Below are 23,234 nucleotides of genomic sequence, written 5' to 3' on the forward strand. Positions count from 1 at the left end.
GTTTATTTATAAAAATGTATAAATAAATATCTTTGTGAAGTGTCTAGACACCAAATACTACAGAGGTGTTTTAAAAAGTGTCATGTTTTTACAATTGTTATTGATAAATTTCTTTTTCTTATTTCCTTTTAATGTTTTAATTAAATAAAGGGGTAATAATTCTATAGTAAATAAAAAAAATGTATTTCGAGTATATTTACAGTCATGTAAATATTTACATTATTTATTAGCAAAGAGGTAAATTTTCTACTTAAAGTTTTCTGTTGACTCGTTCTCTATGGCCGCCAGGGTATTTGCCAAGATAATTTGATTAGATAATAAGAAGGAGTACTTTTATCATTTCATTAAATAAGAATTATCATTTTTGAAAGTATATCTTGTTGGTGTAGTTGTGGGTGATGATGTTTTTCAATTGTTGCTAACAGTTTCAATTGTTTTATAAGATGGCCATCTCTTTGTTTCATCCAAGTTTAAGCAACAGCAAGATGTCTTCTTGTAGATTTGGTAAGCTTTTATTTCTATCTGTTTCGCGTAAAGTTCACTTGATTTCCGGTGGTATCCTATTGACCCAATCAGTGTCTCTCTCTCTCTCTAAGGAACAAATAATAAATAGCTCATCCATTTGGATGGATAGAGTCTACTGATTGATTTTGGAAAGAATGCCTAGGTTTAGAGGACGCTAGTTGTGGATAGGTGGGCCGTAGCCAACCAAATTGTGGACCAGACCGGATGTTTATCGTCAGTTTCTTTTGTTGCTAAAGAAAAAAAAAATACGCGAAACATCCATCCCATAGTTCTCGAGTAGTTCCCCCTTTACCAACAATACAAAATGGTCGAATACTAATTTTGCATTGAGAGTCCATTGAGTAACGAAGTACTTCCGGTAGAATTGGAATTCTCTACGAACTAGTTTTTTATTTTATTTTATTTAAATTTATCAATCTAAAATCTTCAATCTAAAATCTTCAATATAAAATACTTCGAACAATTGTACACGCTCCATTTTACGATATGTCTCCCAACCTGGACTATACACACTGACCTTAACATTCCTTTGATCATCCGACTCGATACAGAAAACTCTTACTTCAACCTGCAATCTCATAAATCTTCTATCTAAAAATCTTTCTTCTAGAACTCTTCCTGATAACCCCGGACAAGACGCCTTAAGAGACAGTGCGGCCTCTTGATCTCCTCTCCAGTGAAGAGAGTGATTTTGGAGTGTTACCACTGGAGTAACTTCTCCACTCGTTACCTTATCATTTGTTACTCGGTTATTGCTGTTACTAGTAGCGCTAACTAATATCAAAAGGCATTTTTACCAATTTTTATAGCTTGCCCAGAACTGTGCATTAGCCTGAAATGGAACTTTAGCGGCACTAATATCCGCCCTTCCCTCACAGGGTTCTCCTTAAATCGAACAGTACTATACAAATTTCAGAAATTATAAACCATTTTTGAAACGAGAATTTGCCGTTAAGTTTTTTTCGACTATTTTATAGATTCAAGTTTTCAATACTATAAGAGGGTACACTGGTTCCGGCTTGGATAGCTCTTAAGTCTTCAAAGTTTTCGTTTATTAAATCCAGCCTAATGGTTTAAACCATTTTCATCATAAGCGCGCATATATGCGCCCATTTTGCCCTGACCACTATCACCAGAGCGCATATTTATGGCACATTTCCTTTTGGGCACTGATCACCCACCAGCACGCATATTATACCTGTGCATTTTTTGGGGAATGCAGTCAAATGAGAAGTGGTAATCATCGGATATGGGTTTCAGGGTAAAATAATACGAAAATTTAGAAAAAAAATGAACCGGTTGTTTTTTCCGATAGCCGTGAAGAGGCTATTAGACCTATAAAACGCGCTACTTTTTTTGGAGTACAGACTGTGAGAGCATTTCACGTTTTCTAGCAGAAATTAGCGGTAAAAATACTTGAAGAAAAAATATATCAAAAATAAAGATACCACAAAAGAAACTAACATTTACGCCATGTCCATCATTGGCCTCGAAGATATATACCGGTCATCATTTTCCAACCCTTATCCCACACAACTTCATCGAAGAAAGCTCGCAAACGTTGTGAAGTTTGTTTGACAGGAAAAAAGAAAAAATAAAAGATACATTTTACCAAAGTGATAATTGCCATGTGGCATTATGTATTGACCATTTCAAGTCTTATCATGTTTTGCAAAATAATTAGATGCCGCGTCTTTTATTATTATTAATCTATAAGGAAATAAAAAATTTTAAAGTTCTCTACTTTTGCAGTATTGTTATTATTTTTCATGTTTTAAAACATTTTCAATTAAATAGAATCAAAAATAAAGATAATTTGTGCTTCGAACGAATTTTTCACTTTTCCGTGTGATGCAAATGGGTTAAAGATGAAATCTCTTCCTTAATACGGCGATCATCTGTTCGCATGATTACTTCCAACAAGGATGTCCTGTTCTAGAACAATATTGGTATTTCCACACTCCTTACTGTACCACCTCATGCACCAAACTAACAATTCTTCCCCCAACCAAACCCCTTTTTTTTTAAAGTCGCTTAATGCGACCGCCTTCTAAAGCAATACTTTGCCGAGCGGAAGTTCAATCATCTACGAGGGTCGTTTGAAAAGTCCGTGCAAAGTCAGAGAGATAGCACTACTGGCGCGTATCGAGGTTATGTTTAGTTAGTAGCATCTCTTGGAAGAACACACACCAAGTTTCAGCCAGATCGGTCTATTACTTTGTGTTTGGCATTCGTTTGAATCGAGGAAGTCGAGTGATTTTCAAAAAATGGACGAAAAAGAATTTCGTGTGTTGATTAAACACTACTTTATGAAAGGCAAAACGCCTCAGGAGACTAAAGAGAAGCTTGATAAACATTATGGTGACTCTGCACCTTCGATTAGAACAGTTTATAAGTGGTTTCAAAATTTTCGGAGTGGCCATATGGGCACAAGTGACGCTGAACGTTCTGGACGCCCTGTTGAGGTTACTACTCCAGAAATCATTGATAAAATCCATGATATGGTGATGGATGACAGAAGAGTGAAGGTGCGTGAGATTGCTAGTGCTGTGGGCATCTCGAATGAACGGGTACATAATATTTTGCATCAACATTTGGACATGACAAAGCTATCCGCAAGATGGGTGCCGCGATTGCTCACGCTTGACCAAAAACGAAATCGTGTGAAGTGTTGCAAGGACGGTTTGCAGCTGTTCCAGAAGAATCCGCAGGACTTTAAGCGTCGTTTCGTCACTGTGGATGAAACATGGATACATCACTACACTCCTGAGACCAAAGAACAATCTAAACAATGGGTTACCAAGGGGGAATCTGCGCCAAAAAAGGCGAAGACCGTTCCTTCGGCCGGAAAGATTATGGCGACTGTCTTTTGGGATTCGCAAGGAATAATTCTCATCGACTATCTGGAAAAGGGTAAAACTATTACAGGTGCATATTATTCATCGTTATTGGACCGTTTGAAAACCGAGCTGCAAGAAAAACGCCCACGATTGGCCCACAAAAAAGTCCTTTTCCATCAAGACAACGCACCAGCTCACTCCTCAGCAGTTGTGGTCGCAAAATTAATGGAAATAGGGTTCCAACTCGTTTCACATCCCCCCTATTCTCCAGACTTGGCTCCCTCGGACTACTATTTGTTCCCCAATATGAAGAAATGGCTGGCGGGAAAAAGATTTTATTCAAACGAGGAGGTGATTGCAAAAACGAATGGCTATTTTTCAGACTTGGACAAATCCTATTATTCGGAAGGGATCAACAAACTAGAGCAGCGTTGGACGAAGTGTATAAGCCTAAAAGGAGACTATGTTGAAAAATAAAAAAGGTTTACCCCAAAAAATTAAGTAGTTTTTATTTTTGCACGGACTTTTCAAACGACCCTCATATTTAGTAGGATGGAATATTTTATTCAGGAAACCATAATCTGTTGACTTAACTTAAATTAAACTTCCTTTTTAATTGTTTGTTCTGGAGTCGTTTGGGTTCTTGTAAATAAAATGCGGAAGTTATTTCTAGACTGCAACTTTAATTAGTTCCATATTATTAGTAAACATTCCAGTCAAATGTTGGATTTCTGCCAGTTAGCGATCTTTTTAATTGTAAATAAACATTAAAGCACACTAACATCTCCGTATCTACTTGGCACTGGCAGACCAGGTAGTGTGCTTTCTACTATGATATAGTGGCGCCCTAGAAGTATAGAGGGGGTAGCTTCCACCTTGGAGTGGGGATGATCATTTATATAAAACTAGGTCAGATTAGCGAGCCCTTACAAAAGAGAATAGCTAATCGATGATCCACTTCTTAGAAGAAAAGGTCTTATTTGAATGGGCCTGCTGCCCCCGCCCTCCTGAAGCTCTTCAGGAAGTATACCGTCAATTGCAGACTTCCTTTCTAGTGTCGCCAAATATGGATTTTTGTAATTAAGCTTGACAGCTTTGCTATACTGCGGTTATATTTAAGGGGCTTTATTTTGTACCCTCATTTGGTTGTATAATTTGAGTGTTTACAAGCTAAATCCATTGCGAACTTAAATATCTACTGTGTTGGGCTCCCTATAGTGAACTGTGGTTAAAAATATGGTTAGGCACTCAGCAGTTCTGGATAAATATAACTGACTTATCCATAAGTTAATCCAGATTGGTGAAGAGAATTCGACTTCACTCATGTTTTCATCTTTCTCACACTACACTTGCTGATTCAATGTTGTTAAAAATTCTTTAACCAAATTGATTAACCTCTGATGATGGATTAAAATCCGAAATAGGGAATACAATAAAACATGCGTGCTTGCTAGGACGAATAGAACCAGTGGATGTGTTGTTGTTGTTTAGAATGTAGATGGAGGGTACAGTGTACTCATTTGTAATAGTATGGGTGTTGGGTGTTGCTGGACTGGTCTGTAGGCTCGCAAAACCAAACCACCTCTGGGTGTTGTTGCTGTCCGAGTATAGTTTCTGTTGTTTAGGCTGGTGTACACCAGGGCCGGGACTCCAAGAACCCCTAGAGAAGTGACCTTGTCCCATTCCCTTCCAAGACTTCCCCCCCACCCTAATTGGTCGATAAAGAGGAAGTACTCTCTAGAGGGACCTCTTGTCAAATTTCCTAAATCTGCGAGATTTAACCGGAAATAATACCCGTTTTCCAGAACCTATTTTCTAAAAGTCCGCTTAGCTCAATATCGAAAAAATATGGGAAGCTCAAGCGGACACCCAGCATGGGACGGGATCGACCATGAATTTAGTGGTCAAAATCTTTCCGGAAGTGGAGCACTTAACACTCGGTGGATTTCCTTTTGTTTATCCAGATTTGTTTGAAATTGACTCCCTGATATTTCCTTTAAATTCCAGGTAGCTCTACAAATTTTATTTGAAACACTTTTCCTGAGTGGAAAATTAAGGTTCTTCTGGGTTCGGGCGGAGCACCTTGAAGACGCTTTTCTCTAAAGAACTAGAAGCGGGACGAGCCCCACAGCACCGCAGCCACAAGAGGCTTGTTGTGCCTTCCCCTTTTTGAGTCTAATAGTTGAAACCTCCCCTTCTAAAAAGGTTGAGGACTTTCCCTACCAGTTCCTTACACTGCGCTACAATCTCATTTGGCCTCAAGGTACCAAAGATATCTGTAGCGCAGCCCGGCTCCATTGCAACGCAATCGAATAACAGATGAGAGAAGCCGTTTCCTCCTTTTCCTTACATAATCTGCACAACGGTTCCGAGCTGATAATCCCTACCTTTGTTGCAGGTGCTTCCTTGAACCTCCTAAAAAAACTATATGAACATAATGTATGGTCTTTTCTTATAAAAATACCCAATCTCAAGAACAATTCTCTCTCAATTTGAGAATTGCAAAATTGAATGCATAAAACAACCCAAGAATTTTCCATTAGCCTTAAGCACGAACTTATTGCGCGCCATCTAAGCCTTAAGTACTTAAAAAAATAAAAAAAGGCTATCCCAGGACTTAGCAATTAGTATTTGAGAATTACAAAGATACAGAAATTAGGCTTTACTTTATCGAGCAGCATTAACATTCCTGAACTGTTCTAAAGCCTGCATGATAAATACTTGTTTATATTAAGAGATTTTAAAAAAATCCAGTCCAGATAACTTTTTAAATCCCTGAACAAATAGAATTTAGAGTTAAAGCCTTCTCATGTTACATTAAATTTATCTCTTTTGTGATTTAACCCGGATTAATCAGAATTAAATATTTATTTTGATAAAAATAAAGATCTTACAGACGGAGTTCACCATTTTTGCAAGTCCAGCAGTTTTTTTTCCCCGCTTATTTGGCTTCCTTATAATTTAGCATAATGGTGAGGTGACTTAAGAGACTTTAATGTGCTAAAGATTCTTAGAAGATCTCTCTATTAATGTCCTTTATATTTTTAAAAGGTTACAGAGATAACACTAGACGTAGGGGAAGTAAAGGAGTGGGGAGAAGTTACCAGGAGTGGGGGTCGCACTCCAAATATATAAAATATTAATTGCAAACTAAATTAAGTTTAATCTAAACTATTTTATCAGACCAATAATAATTATATTCAATTAATTCAAGTAGCATTCCAGCAAACACTTCATTTTCTGGCGAAAACAAATTTTTTTTATTTTTATTTTTACAAATCTAATGAGATAATTAAGAACCTCATTAAGATTAAAATTTAGATCGCTCTTTAAATGAAAAATGTCATCTCATTATTTTAAATAAATTTTATTATTTTTAATTATACAGCAATAATGCTGACTCATTATTGTTGGTTTTAGGTGCCTCAACATCTGAGGCCCATTATGGCTCGGAGTTATTTTTCTCAGTGCACTGTCGGCCTCATATCAGTGAACAACGTTCTCTCGTTCTGTAACATAGTTTGAGAAAATTAAGAGATTATTAAAATGTATAATGATTATTATTTTGTAATTTTCTTTTTCCCGCATTATTATGATTATCATCAAGAGGAGAGGAAGTTTGGAAAATGTGAGAAATTCCCTAAAAATCGGACTTTCACCGGAAATGCATGTGGTTTACCATCCTCTTTACTCAGAAATACCGGAAGTACGTCCTTTACTCAGTCAACTTCGGACAGAATTCGAACAGAACATTTCCTCCCCATCCGCGGGGCCACACCTCAAAGTAAGGAAATTTCTCCCATTTTAGGGTTTTTTTCCCCACTGGTATCAAAACTATATGGCAAATGCCCCTTTAAAAAGTAGGCCCTGAAAATGTCTAAAATACATCTTCTGTGGTTAAATTGACACGCAAAGCTAAGCTGTATTGCGATACTAGTCTAGGTCTTGCATTTTATTTAATGTGTTAATATGAGGAATTTATAGTAAAGTATGTTAGGCGGTTATAGGCTAGACCCGCAAAGCTAAGATGTATTGCGGTACTAGTCTAGGCATTGCATTTTATTTAATGTGTTAATATGAGGTATTTATAGTAAAGTATGTTAGGCGGTTATAGGCTAGACTCGCAAAGCTAAGATGTATTGCGGTACTAGTCTAGGCATTGCATTTTATTTAATGTGTTAATATGAGGAATTTATAGTAAAGTATGTTAGGCGGTTATAGCCTAGACCCGCAAAGCTAAGATGTATTGCGGTACTAGTCTAGGCATTGCATTTTATTTAATGTGTTCCGGTAGAGCTAAAGTTACTAATCGATCCAAAAGCGGTTAAAAAATATTGAACTTCCGGACCGGCTTACTACTGAATATAACGGGAACTACTTCCTTAATTTTGGCGGCATACCATTTATTTCCGGTTATGATTTTCTGTTTTGTCTCCATCTTATTTTTCTCTCCATCTTTTGTGCTGCAATACTAAAGAGGCAAGGGAATAACGTTAGTCTTTAGCGCGTCTAATAATGGCGAGTAGGTCTCTCCTCCACGTCGTGGTGGGTGTGTATTATACTTCTTTGTGGTAGAGGTACGGGTAGGAGGTCCAGTTATTGGTACTATAACTATAGAGAGCCATTATATCCAGCATCCCTATTCTTCTCCACTCTCCGTAACTATATTTTACTGAGAGAGACAGGGCAAACAAAAAGATCGATCACATAGTTCAATAGTTTTGGTCCTTAAAAAAAGTTAGACGGGGAATTGAACCACAGAGTTCCTGGTGTCCTTTATTATTACACCGCGTAGTCTACCAGAGATATTTCTCCCCTTGACAAACAGCTTTTCTGGCATCAAATGTTTTTGGTTACCGACCGGACGGAAGCTAAGTATTCGTTTCTCTTATTTTCACTTACTACGTAAGCGGAAGTTAATAGGATCATGCCCAAATTTTCTTGATTATTATTTGTTCTGGCGAGGATTAAAAACAGGAATAAAAAAAAAATGTATTTATATACAAATATGAATTCTAAGGTTACATCGTGTTGACCTTAGATGGTATTCTCTGCTTAGAAATAATTATTAACATTTCAGATTAAAATAAACATAGTCTAAATAAATTAACTGATTTTATATTATTACAAATGAATGTAACTATTTATTAGAAAGGGCTTTAGAAGTTTGATTTTTATCAAAAATCAATTCATGTACCTATTTCCCATTAAAATTAAAATCAAAAAAATAAAAAATATATAAACATTTAAATGATTAATTTATAGCTAAGCAATGTTATCCCTCGGGATAATGTCAAGGATATTTTATCCTTTTTAAACTTTGTACACAGAACATACAAACGGACAAACATTTATAAATTTATTGCTTTCAAATTTTAATTTTATTATGTTTGAAATTCCCCCCTCTCAAACTCGGAAATTAATAATTCCCACAGTTTTCGTAATTTTTTTTATCTAATAAATAAATGGTACAAATTATGTAAAATAATTATTAGAAAGTATTGATTTAATATTATACTGTAATAATATATAAATGTTATTTTTGTAAAATGAACGTTTACAGTTAGTTATAACTGTGAGAACTTATTTTATTGTTTATTTTATTAAAGTTAATTTCATCACGTTTACAAAATTTGAATTAAGATTTGAAAGTACGTATATAAGTATATTTAACCAACAAAACAATAATGCTATGTAATCGATATTTTGGGCCTGTCCCATTTCGTCATCGGTTTATATCGATTTATATTAAATTAACTTTTAGAAGCAATCTAACCCCCTCTAACTCGTAAGAATTACTACTTAATAATCTTTTGAAAAAGTTGTAAAAGTTTATAGATCCTGCATGTGGGACAATTAATGAACTCTTAGTTAAAAGGAAATCGAACGAATTATTTTTAACTAGTTAAACTGTTTATGACGAAGAGGGCGCCACGGTAGCCGAGCGGTTATAGGCTAGACCCGCAAAGCTAAGATGTATTGCGGTACTAGTCTAGGCCTTGCATTCTATTTAATGTGTTAATATGAGGAATTTATAGTAAAGTATGTTGGGCGGTTATAGGCTAGACCCGCAAAGCTAAGATGTATTGCGGTACTAGTCTAGGCCTTGCATTCTATTTAATGTGTTAATATGAGGAATTTATAGTAAAGTATGTTGTTGGGCGGTTATAGGAAAGACCAGCAAAGCTAAGATGTATTGCGGTATTAGTCTAGGCCTTGCATTTTATTTCATGTGTTAATAAGAGGAATTTATAGTAAAGTATGTTAGGCGGTTATAGGCTAGATCCGCAAAGCTAAGATGTATTGCGGTACTAGTCTAGGCCTTGCATTGTATTTAATGTGTTAATATGAGGAATTCATAGTAAAGTATGTTAGGCGGTTATAGGCTAGACCCGCAAAGCAAAGATGTATTGCGGTACCAGTCTAGGCCTTGCATTTTATTTAATGTGTTAATATGAGGAATTTTGTAGTAAAGTATGTTTGCTAGTCGCCTCCGTCCACGACATCTAACTGGTAGTTGGACGTTAAGCCCCGTCTGAAAAAATAGGCGATTACTTTACTTCACTTTATGACGAAGATATTCGTCATGAAAAAAAATGTAAAATTTTGTGTTATGACGAGTATATTCGTTCATGCGGCAGTTAATTTTTGCAATTTCAGTTAAAACTAAAATATATTCTCGTAAACTGCGAGAAGTTTGGAATATTTTGAGGACATCTCGAGATTAAAAGGACAAATAGAATAGATATAGTATGAATTAGTCTTCGTAAATGTATCCCTTGTCTTTTATTAGTCATCACTGAATCAATAAGGAATTCATATATTGTGTTAGGCTAGACTATGCAGTAAGTGGCGCGCCTGGTAATGAAAAACAGGATGAGGATCCTTTTGTTCCCTATTTACCTGTATTCAAGAGGCGGAGCTTTTGGCTCATGTGCGGGGATTTAGCGATCATCCAAATTGCTGAGTCCTTGGGCTTCTAACCTGCCAAGATATGTCCCTGCATAATTGTAATGTATTTTTATCATCTGGTCCAGGTATCATTCGCATGGAAGGTTGCGACCCTACTCGGGATAATTGCAGCAACCCAATTTCACATATCAAACATACTTTGGGTTTGGACGAATATATTCGTCATCGCTTAATTTGTACAACGCACGTAGGAGGGACACATTTTCCAACAAGGACGAAACAGTTAACTAGTTAAGAAAAACCTTATTGTAACATTTTAGCGAAATAGACTGACTAACAAAAAGACAAACAATTTATTGAATATCACTTATTGGGACTTCGAAACTTACACTTCCGGCGAAATATTAAAGTCGAAAATCTGTCCCATTTACAAATTACTCTTCTTTGTGAGAAGGATTTTAGTAAAAATAAAGATGCGACAATTATTTTTTGGCCTACAAGACGCCGGGTCATTTCCTTGTATTTCCGGGGCAACAAACATCTGCAGGAGCAGCACAGTACTTCTTTCTTCTTACGAGGACTTCGAGAAATTTAAAATTTCTGTATCATTCAAACGATTGTTGAAGTTGTTCCCCCAAGAACAAGGCTAAGAATGTGATTCGTACCTACCTGTGTCAAGAATTCTGGTAATTACTTAAGAGTAGTCCTTCTAGAGGGCCACTTTTACTCTTATTTAACCAGTATTTTGGTTAAACAGTTCATCGACCTTTACAAAACACTTACGGGCACACAGAAGCTTTTAGTAATAATGTATATTTCGTTAGTTGTATAATCAGGTTAACAGATTTTTTTTTAATTAATACAGTTATTTTCCAAATTTTTATGGATATTTTTATTTTTTGTAGACACCCTGTTGCTCGTTAATTAAAACGGAAGTCTTAATTTATTCTATAACATGTTTTTTTTTTGGTGGTATGGATGTTAAAGGAGGAAATATTGTACGTTGAACCTACATAGGTGAACCTGTTCGAACTGGTTTTGAGGTTATGTTGTAATCGGATGGTAGTTTTTGAGGTTATGTTGTAATCGGATGGTAGGTGTAATTTTTTTTTTTTGTAATTATCAAATCTCCTACAATATTTTTTTTATAGTTAGGATTTTGGAGCTTCACACAGTTAAGGAATGGGCTAATGCTCTGGAGCTAGCTCTCCGTCTACGCAAAAGAAAGTACTACAGACAGACAAAACTCTATATGTTATTACAACTTACTTACGTAATTATTCACATACATTCAGCAAAAGTTAAACATTACTTCCGGCTGAACAATTGTGATTACTGTAAATATATTGAAATTTATAGTAATTTTGTTTAATGAACGTTTTAGTAACAGAAACTGCAGCACCAACCAAGTTGAATTTCTTTGGTATATTGCTGTACTCAACAGTTGGCGGCCTTGTGACACAAGTGACTAGATCTAAAAAACCACTTGTAAGACGTAAAAAGGAAGGTGTTCTACCGGTATTGCAAGTTATTTTAAAAGTTTTTCAAAACAGAAAAGTAATTTACGAAGAATCGAAACAAACACCAGATTGAAAATATCATTGACCTAATGTTCTTTGGAGTAGTTGAAGGACATTTTCAATTTAGTACTTTTTTAACCGGAAATGGTTTCCGCTTTGAGCCCCTTGAGTCTGAAACAGTGATCACTGCTAAGTTTGAGTGATAGTTACTGTAATAGTGCGAGAGAGAGAGAGAACGCTGGCCGACAGCGGCAGATTGGAGCGAGACAGAGCGAGTAGGAACGGCAGTGAGGTCATCATAGTGCCGGCACCCAGACCATATTGAAAAGTTACCTCCACCACCACTTCCTTTCTAAAACCGCCGCTACGGCTGGCGCGGAACTCCCAGAATCAACAGTCACTTGTAGAGCGCTCTGCATTAAGCACCACCGTGCACCAATCATACAGTGCGTTCCAATTCGTTTACGAATTTCGGGGATTGTCTCGGTCAAGTTTTCTTTTGTTCTCGTATTATTATCTAAATATGAGACGGTGCGTCAAGTCGTTCTCGTCGAACAAATGAGTCTTCTCAGCATTGCTAATAAAGGTAATACCAGTTTTTTGGTGGCTCTTACTAAAATTCAGGAGCTTTTGACTTAAAAGAAGGCACATTTCAACCCCTCTATTAAAGTGTTTAGTGAATGTTTAGTGAACACAGAACCATTCATTATACTTAAAAAAAAAATGATCCTGTATAGCATTGTGCAAACAAATCCGCTGTTCTAAAAGTGTTCCTAATCAAAGTTTAATTAAATCAGGTTGCTAGCATTCTTTATAGATCAGGAGTATCAGGAGTACCATGTCTACATAGAGTTAGTTGAAATTCTGTGAGCAATATTTTAGTTTCTGGCTCCTGGAAGTTGCTGCTTTTCTGATAGAACTCAATCGAAATAAAAAGTTTCAGCTTCTTGGGGATTTTTTTGATTTTGAGATAATTTGTTACGATTAAATTTAAATCGATTTCATTTCATTTTTAAATTTATTAAATTGGCCACAGATCGGCAATATTTTGCACGTACTTTAAAGGTACGTAAACTGTATAAACTGTACCAAATGTGCGTCAGTTTAACAGAAGCCAACCTGATCAACGGTGGTGGTTACTTCCTTATTAATTCTAAAACAGGACCACATACATTACTGTAGGTCAGTTCCTATGGCTTTACTCCTGGTACTGAGTTTTTTGAACCTTCGCCAGAAATTTTTGGGTGACTCATTTGAGTTAATCTTGAAACTAACCGCTCAGAGTAATTAATATCTTCTCTCACTCTCTTTTTCTCTAGGCTATTTTTAATTTCCTCCTAATTCTGATGAGGAAAATGCCCTATCTGTGGAGAAGGGGAACAATCTCTACGTGATCAGTAGCCCTGTCTGGGCCCTCGTGGGGAAAATATGACGTGATCGTGTCAAATATTATTCGTTTTAGATTTTTACCGGTAATGTCCAATTTTTACTTATATTTGAGTCCAAAGAAGTGACTTTTTTGATGCAATCTTTAGTTAACCAGAAGTAAATCAGAAGTACCTACCACTTTTCGGAATGAAACTTTTAAAAAAGCTGCGCTATTAAAATACTTCCTTCAGCATGGGGGTCCAACGAGAAATAATGCTTATTTTTATAGACAGACAGACAAACTGAGGCTGGACGTTAGCCAGGCTATAAAACGTCGGGGAATTGATAGTATTCCCATGGTTGTTTGCCTAGTAACGTATTGCAAGGACACACAAAAGCTACTTCATCTGATTACATATTTCTTTTTTATTCTAAATCCATTCATTCATAGAAGGTTTGCTTATTCTCATTCATTAAAATTTATGTTACGTAAAGAAATTGTTATTTCAGCTGAGAAAACAAACAATAAATAAATTGGATGACATTGATTCATAAATAGTCCGGTGTAAGGTTACAATGCATTTTGCTGTTATAAAAAGGAAGTATTAAATTTGTAACGAATTTTTGACTTTTTTTTTCCCACCGGAAATATTCGCTTTGATGACGACGTCTTTTGGAGTTTTGAGTTCGAACATTAATATTTCGTTTGAGGCGTTACCTTTAGTCTGTCGATTAAAAGAGTAACTAAGCGTTCAAATCGTGCAACTGGGAACGGACTTTTACTGATTGTAAATGTCAAAGAATTAGAGAAAAGTGGCTGTGAAAGGTTTTGAAGGGTTAAAGCGCAGGTAGGGCTCAGAACAATAGAAGCTGCCCAAAGTCATCAGAGTGTATAATAAGGACGCCACAGCTCGAGACACTCAATTGCATTCAGGGCATTGCATTCACTCAATGAGGATTCATTCTTACACTCTCTTCACGACGTCACTCTACTCGCCATCATGTCTAGCCAATTCTTTTAGAAGGGTTAAAGCCTTGGTAGGCCTCAGAACAATAGAAGCTGCCCAGATATAAGGACGCCAAGCTAAGGACACTCAGTCGCATCCAGACATTGCATTCACTCACTGAGGATTCATTCTTATATCTCTTCAGGACCTTTCTCTACTCCGTCATTCTGTCTAGCCAATTCTTTTAGAAGGGTTAAAGCCCAGATAGAGTTCAGAAAAATAGAAGCTGCCCTAGCATTAAGAGTATATAAGGACCCCTGATCATCGCTCGAGACACTCAATCGCATTCAGGGCATTGCATTCACTCACTGAGGATTCATTCTTACCTTCTCTTCAGGACGTCAATCTACTCGTTCTTCAGTCTAGCCAATTCTTTTTCGTGGCGGTACTTATCGACATCAAACTCATCTGCAGCCAACAACACCCTGTTTTATCTGCTATTTAACGTTTCTCCCATCAGAATTAGTTTAAGATCCCTTCTAGGCGATAAGGATAGTTAGGCCTTAACCTCTAAAAGGTGCCACTTTAATAATGGAATGTACGATCATCCTTTCACTTTAAATAACGGAGAGTTTAATGAGTTCAATGGCTTTTCCGGAATAGCGAATTTTTCCAAATAGTTTTTCCTGTAGTTCACGTTTATCTAGATCCAGACCAATCACCAAGGTCTTATGCTTGCTACTTTCATCGTGAAAATTGATTAATTTTTTAGATAGCTTTAAAGGAAAGGGAGTTTTCTTTTTAGAGTGCTATTTATGGAGATTCTCGAGTTTTGTACCATTTTTAAATTGTTACTTCGAAAATGGTATGACAAGTGGTGTGAATTTTCACTTCACAAGTGTTTTAATAATTAGGAAATTTTTAAAAGAGATGTGTTTGTAGAAGTGAATAACTTTTTCTGTTCATTTGTAAATAACAGCCTGTGATTTTAACAGTCAAGTCAGGTTAGTATTGTAGTATTTTAAATAGAGGTATGTTTGTATTTTTAAGGCGTGTTCACATTCATGTTGTTATTACACAATAACAACTTAACGAAGTGAACCCATTATTCATTCATTGTAATGAACCACTGACAAGAAGTGAACGCCCTCTTGCTGCTGGGTTTGGTCCAGGTCATTTTCTGTGTATGACTGTATGTATACAGAGCCACATCTTAATTTAGTCGTCAGTCTCTTTGATTAGTTGTTCGTGATTAGGGCTACATTATTATGGTTCCCCCCACCCTCAGGAGCTATCTAGAGGAGCTATGGTGGTGAGGTCATTACTTTGAGATGCCTGTTCATTGTTTGTCTTTCAATTAAGGACTTTAATTACCAAATAAGGTAAGAGAGTTGAATGATGGGGGAAATTCCTTACGGTAGTACGCGGTGCTTAAAGTTTGGGATCTCGGGTTATGAGGAACATCAAAAAACGATAAATATGTTAGGCGGTTATAGGCTAGACCCGCAAAGCTAAGATGTATTGCGGTACTAGTCTAGGCCTTGCATTCTATTTAATGTGTTAATATTAGGAATTTATATTAAAGTATGTTAGGCGGTTATAGGCTAGACCCGCAAAGCTAAGATGTATTGCGGTACTAGTATAGGCCTTGCATTCTATTTAATGCGTTATTATGAGGAATTTATAGTAAAGTATGCTAGGCGGCTATAGGCTAGACCCGCAAAGCTAAGATGTATTGCGGTACTAGTCTAGGCCTTGCATTCTATTTAATGTGTTAATGTGAGGAACTTATAGTGAAGTAGTATGTTTGCTAGTCGGCTCCGTCCACTACCCCTAATTTGTGATAGTTGGATGATTAAAAATAGGTCATTACTTTATTCTACTTTACTTTTTTTTACTGTGATCGTAGGAAAGATCCTTTGAATCAAAAAAGTGTTTTTCTTTAAAGAATTAGTCTGGTTTTTTTATTCTCTTTACTTTACTGAATGAATATTTACGAACTTGAGTTTTTCTTTAAAGTAGTAGAGCCAGCCGGTATAATGTCAAGGGCAGGTTGAATAGAAGGCGGTGAGTGTGGCGTCACTTTCAAATAGGAGAGGAGGCGGCAGCAGTTCTGGGGGCAGAGCCCGTCCGTCATTGGTCGGCCTGCAATTTGCGTTAAAGATCAATACCAAGTGTAATAAAAGATGATTACTAAATTATCAATTTCTCTTTTATTTTTTTTTATTAAAACTGTCCGGTAGGACAGTTGTATAAGGGTTGATCGTCAAAAACTGCACGAAAAAGCGTAACGTTGAAAAACACCCAACTTTGACAATTTTTTTCTCTTTTTCTATAAAAGATAAAATTCCCAAATTTTCTTTAAAATATAGGGCAAACCCTCCTTTATAACTGTAATTTTTTTGCAACCCCCCAGACCTAATAGATTTTGAGAAAAAAGTTGCCGAAAATGAGCAAAAACGGCATTTTCAGAAATTGTTGTTGTTCTTCTTGTTGTTGTTGTTGTTGTTGTTGTTGTTGTTGTTGTTGTTGTTGTTGTTGTTACCTTTTTTGTAAACTACGTAGCGCCTAAACGCGAGAACCGATTTTCATGAATGAGGTGACATTCGATTCGGAATTTTATGTAGATGTGCCTTTTGGGGGTCTCGACGCTGTACACCGAATGGGAGAGGAGTTAGCCCCCTTTATGTAAGGCCCCCTTCAAAATTATTATTACTAATTACTCTGTAAATCTTAGCCCGATTTTGATAAAATTTGGTAGGATGATAGAGTTAGGGCTCCCCTACGTAACATTAAAGCGGCGATCTGCTCTTACACTAGTTAAGGGGAAGTATAGCAATCGTTTCAAATTATCGACAAGTGAACTGATTTTCATGAATGAAGTGTCATTCGAATCGAAATTTTGTATAGATTTGCACTTTAAAAGTCTCGTCGCTATGCCTCATATGGAGGGGAGTTTGCCCCACCTAAGTAAGGCCGTTTCTAAAACTATTATTACCAATATTTCTATAACGCTTTGTCCGATTTTGATAAAATTTAGCACGAAGAAGTGATTAAAGCTCCTCTATATGGCTGTGAAGTGCCATCATGCTCTTACACCTACTAAGAGGAAGTACTGCAATCGTTAAAATTATCAATGGGTGAACCTATTTACATTAATGAATTGTCGTTCGATTAAAAATCTTTGCCTCTTTGCCTTTTATGGAGAAGTACTGTAATCGCCCGTTTATTTTTCTTACTTCTCTTAAAAGGAAGGTCTGAAATCGCAGTTTAAATTTGCTTTTTACGTACAAATACCTTCCTATTTTATATAAAAAGGCTTTCTCAAAAAAATTGTTATTGAGGATGGTTTGGGGACCGCAACTATAATCATTCTTTAAAAAGATCTCTCCAGTGGTAGTTACGGTTCCTACTTAACACCTTATCAGGTTATAATGATAGAATTGCTTATTCCAAATTTAAACAAAACAGTAAAGCAGATATGTAACTTAGGAAAATAGACAAAAATGAAAATCTATCCAAAAGGTACAAAAATCTCCTTAACAAAAACTTACAGTTTAAAAAGTTAAGTATAAGGGTTGATTAAACGCCAAAAGGTACACAAATCAGCAAGTACCCAACATTTCATTCAAGCTTAGTTGATATAATTTAAGTAATTTTGCTGCATTAACTTTTCCTTCACATTTTTTAGAATTTATTAGATGTCACATACCCTTATGCTGGCCATTTTCATCTACAAAATATTTGTTCAAGTAGCACACCATTTAACTTAGATTGACTGTAATATCTATTTATCTATAATAATCAAACTATTAATCACTGGTGAAAAAGAAAACGTTATAAAAAATAAAAAAATATGAGGCTAAAAAATTCATAAACTTTTTTAAAAATTGCTTACACCAACATACATCAATGTTCATATTTATTTTTATTTTTAAATAAAAATCGTCGGTTTAAGTTCATTCTGCGATTAAAGTAATTGTTATTTTATGAAGTAGTCAATCTGGCTTTATCGTAAATAATATAGTTTTCTTCAATTACATTCTCCATCTAGGTGTTCTTCCCACAATGTTGTGTATATGTAATATAAAATAAATAAGATATGCATATTTTTAGGACAGCTAATTATTCCAGTATTTTACCATAAGTAAAATTAGGGGAACTAAATTAAATTACAATTGAGAAATGAATAAATAATGTTGAATAATCTACTTGTTATTAACTGTGTGTTATTTGTCCTCACGAATATTTCGGTAAGACGAATTCAAGACTGAAATATTGCTTTAAATCCTCCGTGATTCAAATTTAAACAGTAGCCGACTCTAAATTTGTCTTTTTCTAATTTAACATGCATGTATATGTGACAACTTCAGAATCAGAAGAATAATTTGGAATAGAGTTAAAATAAAGTACCTATTTATACGAAGATATAGTATACATTTTATCACAATTATAACTATTATGAATGAACTGGCCAGCATAAGGGTATGTGACATCTAATAAATTCTAAAAAATGTGAAGGAAAAGTTAATGCAGCAAAATTACTTAAATTATATCAACTAAGCTTGAATGAAATGTTGGGTACTTGCTGATTTGTGTACCTTTTGGCGTTTAATCAACCCTTATACTTAACTTTTTAAACTGTAAGTTTTTGTTAAGGAGATCACAGTATAGTTTGTTTGTTCTGTGTAATTTATGCTGTTTTCCAATTCTCCAGATTGAGGTACTCTCTTCCTTAAGCTATTTGTATAATTACTGGAGGAACAACAAAAGCAAAGGTGGGACCGTCTTCTTTCTGTAGTGTGGTTTGACCGTTCGTTGACCTTTTGATGGATAGTTTTTGATATTGATGTGGTGTTCCGCTTCTTGCAATTTTTTTTTTTTTTTTGGCGCATCAACAGCTGAGGTCATTAGCGCCCGGAGCTTTTTCCAGTGCACTGCCGGCCTCCGGACAGTGTTCTCTCGTTACAGACAACACTGTCCATCACCGGACAGTGAGCTGTAAGAGTGCACTGCCGGCCTCCGGACAGTGTTCTCGCGTTACAGACAACACTGTCCATCACCGGACAGTGAGCTGTAAGAGTGCACTGCCGGCCTCCGGACAGTGTTCTCTCGTTACAGACAACACTGTCCATCACCGGACAGTGAGCTGTAAGAGTGCACTGCCGGCCTCCGGGCAGTGTTCTCTCGTTACAGACAACACTGTCCATCACCGGACAGTGAGCTGTAAGAGTGCACTGCCGGCCTCCGGACAGTGTTCTCTCGTTACAGACAACACTGTCCATCACCGGACAGTGAGCTGTAAGAGTGCACTGCCGGCCTCCGGACAGTGTTCTCTCGTTACAGACAACACTGTCCATCACCGGACAGTGAGCTGTAAGAGTGCACTGCCGGCCTCCGGACAGTGTTCTCTCGTTACAGACAACACTGTCCATCACCGGACAGTGAGCTGTAAGAGTGCACTGCCGGCCTCCGGACAGTGTTCTCTCGTTACAGACAACACTGTCCATCACCGGACAGTGAGCTGTAAGAGTGCACTGCCGGCCTCCGGACAGTGTTCTCTCGTTACAGACAACACTGTCCATCACCGGACAGTGAGCTGTAAGAAGCTCCTAGGAAGAGAAAATCTAAGGGTCAGCTGCTGGATTCAAACCCGGGATTCTTGCAATTAAATCGAGTGCCAGATTTGATCTTGCGAGATCTCTAGGTGATGAAATCACTCACCGTGGTGTTTTTTCCAAATTTCAAAACCAATAACCTGGAAACGAATTACTTTAAAAAAAAAAAAAAAAAAATCCAGAAGCGTAACAAATTTTTAATTCCATTGATGTATGTGTTGACGTTGTGTACATTTTAGAAGTATATTAGAACTTTCGTATAACTGTAGTTCCGCATTGAAAATTGACAATTCCGTTTTTGAACGGTGAAAATGGAAAAATAAAATAAAAAAAGGTAAACAAAATGATTCTTGAAAATCATTGAGCGTAAATAGTGGAAGAGTTATCTGTGAAAAGCTCCTCCAGCTTTTCCGTGCTCACGGTGCCAATCTACAGCTCTGAAAGGAAGCAATTTCCTCTCTCTGCCTTTGCATTTAAGCATTTCTTATGTCCCCCATGGACACAGAATATTGTTTTGTATCCGGACAGACATACTTACACTGGTCTCCGAGTATGTTGACAACAACTATGTCTTATACATACCTGCTTTCTTCATGCGTCATTCCTCTCTTTCTCTCCAAAGACTAGTTCTTGTTATTCATTTGTGATGATTAGGTTATTTATTGAACAAGATCAATGTTCTTATGACGTATACTTTCTAATGGAAGGGGGAAAAATAGGAAACATGTTCAAACCTGATTGATCATAATTTTACACATTGAGAACACAAACAAAATGTCACAAACATATGAAAGGTTCAAATAAAGATATGTGGAGCAAAATATTGGGATTGAGCCAGATTTTAGAGAGACAGTTAATATATTGATTTTTTTTTCCTGAAATCTGTCTTGATCTAGCATTAACTCGTCATCATCATGGCTGTTCTGTTTGCAGCATACTTTTTCCCCCGGCTCAAAAATAAGAAAAACTATGAATTGAACTGACCAAACTTTCCAAAAGTTCCTTAACTTAAATAGATTTCCCTTTAAACACCTAATTTCAAAAATATGTCCCAACTCTTAACTTCCATTATACTTACTGATCGTAAAAACTAGAAAAATCAAAGGGAAATACTCTCTTTAAGAGGGGAAATCTACATCCTTTTTTCTCCCACAGAACTGCCCTAAAAATCCTATTGTACTAGAAAAAAGAAAATGAAAAATTAAAGTTTTATTTCCATCCGGTTGTGGTGATAGATTTCCTGTTTATTCGTAATTTTTTTTAGCAATCCATTCAACCTTCTTGATTAACTCGTCAGGGTTAGTTCTGTACAGTTTCCTGAAATAGCACTAGAGAATGTCCTACTCAACCTATTTTCCAGGGAAATTTTCACAAACTTGGACCTAAGCAGTGCAATAAAAAGAATTAGTTTAAAGAAAATTATTGGAGCCATTTTCCTTGTAAAGCTTTTTCTAAAAAAAAATGAAAAACCCATCAGTAAAATGCTAAAAAACCTTTCAGCTGAGGTATTTTAATCAGCTGAGGTATTTTAATCCCTAAGTTACTAGGGAAGGTCCAAATCGAAACGTAAAATTTCAGCATGCTGCGATTATTAATTAAAAAAAAATTATTTTGTTTACACACAGACGCAAAAACAGACACGCCTATAAATATATAATAATAGTCTTATTAGATTAAATACTACCTCCTCGTCAACGACCATCGGGGGAGTAGCTCATCTCATACGTCACATAGATTGAATAAATAGATTTGATACATCACTGATAAGATACAAAATTAATACAATAAAATAGAAATAAACAATATAAACAAAAATTAATACAAACAAATAATTAAAAGACATACTCCAAATAATTAAAAACATACTCCAAATAAGCAAAAGAAAAATAAATCGAAAATTTGTATGCTTACGTAAAAAATAAATAAAATAAATAAATAAATAAATAAGAAAAAATAACTAAAATAAATAATAATAGTATAGATTAAATAATGAACCACACGAATTTTAGCTGCTAAATTTTTAATACGTTTTGCCCTAATTTCGTTGCAATTTTACATTAATGGACAACTTAATTCCAGTCATAGTCTCCATTTAAATAAATATTTTGTCAAGAAAGAGAGAGTAAACTAAATTATAGTGGCAAAAGGAACCTTGAAAATGTGTATCCCTTAATGTGTGGAAGGCGTGTCCCTTTTTTTTTTTTCTAGGGTAGCAATATCGATCGGCGGCGAAAAAGGTTTCCAGTGGGAGAACCACTGTTTGATTTAGCCAAGTGTCCTTCTGGCACAAAGCTGGCTGTGGCTAAAAGCTGGGTAAACAACAACATCTCTGGGCAGAAATGGAGTCACCTTGAGAAGGGGTACACTTCTTCAGTTCAGGGGGGCTTTAAATAATTAAAAATATAATTGATTAAGAGAGAAGTTTAATGTTGATATCGCCCATGGGGGGGGGGCCTCTCTATAAAGTTCCTCCAGAGGTTTGGATGCCTAGAATTTTCGGACAGGGCTTAATATCCTGCTACTGATTAAATGACGTGGATCGGAAGGGGAAGCACATACCTGACTATTAACATTTTTCTAACAATTAAAAATTAGCTGTACATGGGATTCGGACTGGGGATCTCCCACTTACAAAGCCACGCTTCATAACCACTACACCAACACCCGCCTTTGCGTTGAAGAAAGATTCAGAGGTTCCTGTTACCATTACACCACTAAGTTTTAATTGTAGTTCCAAACAGGAAAAGTATTGCAAGCGTAAATCGATGTGGAAACTCGATATTGAGACTTTGACTCGTACGCAATACCTACTCTTGTAAAACATCAAAAACAGAGAAATCGATAAATCTCGAAATGTGGTTATAACTTGATGTTTTAAAATATCTGCTTGTGTAGTTTTGCTTTTGATTCAAGTATGGAACAGTGCATTAAGAGAAGGCTTCCGTGCTCCGGTTACATTATTTTGTATGCACCGGCCAATATTGATTCCTTTATGTAAATTAAGATCTTTAGGTTAGATATTGTTGTCCTAGATTAGGTGTACTTCTTCCCTCCTTCGGACATGTAGTTTTTACTAACTCTAGAAGTAGCAGAAATAAATCTTCAATTTCTTTTGCGTTCTAGGCGTTCCAAAAAGTATCAGGAAAATGTAAAAAAAATACTACTAATAGAATCCGCCAGTAGAGAGCTGCTTCTGGTTAAAGGATTTTTTTAGGGCGGGTTACGTCCAACTACCAAATTATGTGTCCCGGACGGAGGCGGCTAGCAAACATACTTTACTACAAAATTCCTCATATTAACTATTAAATAGAATTCAAGGTATTCTATTACTAATACCGCAATACATCTTAGCTTTGCGGGTCTAGCCTATAACCGCCTAACATACTTTACTATAAATTCCTCATATTAACATTAAATAGAATGCAAGGCCTAGACTAGTACCGCAATACATCTTAGCTTTGAGGGTCTAGCCTATAACTGCCTAACATACTTTACTATAAATTT

The 23,234-nt window shown here is 36.1% G+C and overlaps 1 protein-coding gene across 10 annotated transcripts in view; it reads left to right on the forward strand.

Annotated features, from left to right (window-relative positions):
* The window catches only part of milt (trafficking kinesin-binding protein milt), a 126,415-nt gene that overhangs the window by 50,587 nt on the left and 52,594 nt on the right, over positions 1-23,234 (forward strand). The window contains exon 1 of one of the 10 annotated variants that reach the window (XM_074127000.1): positions 483-504. The exons of 8 other annotated variants lie outside the window; for them this stretch is intronic. In XM_074127000.1, the coding sequence (XP_073983101.1) occupies positions 486-504 (19 nt within the window). In that variant the 5' untranslated portion in view covers positions 483-485. Of the gene's footprint in view, positions 1-482; positions 505-12,226; positions 12,384-23,234 lie in introns of those variants that run through there. One more of the 10 variants, XM_074127001.1, reaches the window with a different exon arrangement.

Source organism: Rhodnius prolixus, unplaced genomic scaffold (assembly GCF_049639745.1).
Source record: "Rhodnius prolixus isolate KJV_2025 unplaced genomic scaffold, Rpr scaffold_3, whole genome shotgun sequence".
NCBI lineage: Eukaryota > Metazoa > Arthropoda > Insecta > Hemiptera > Reduviidae > Rhodnius > Rhodnius prolixus.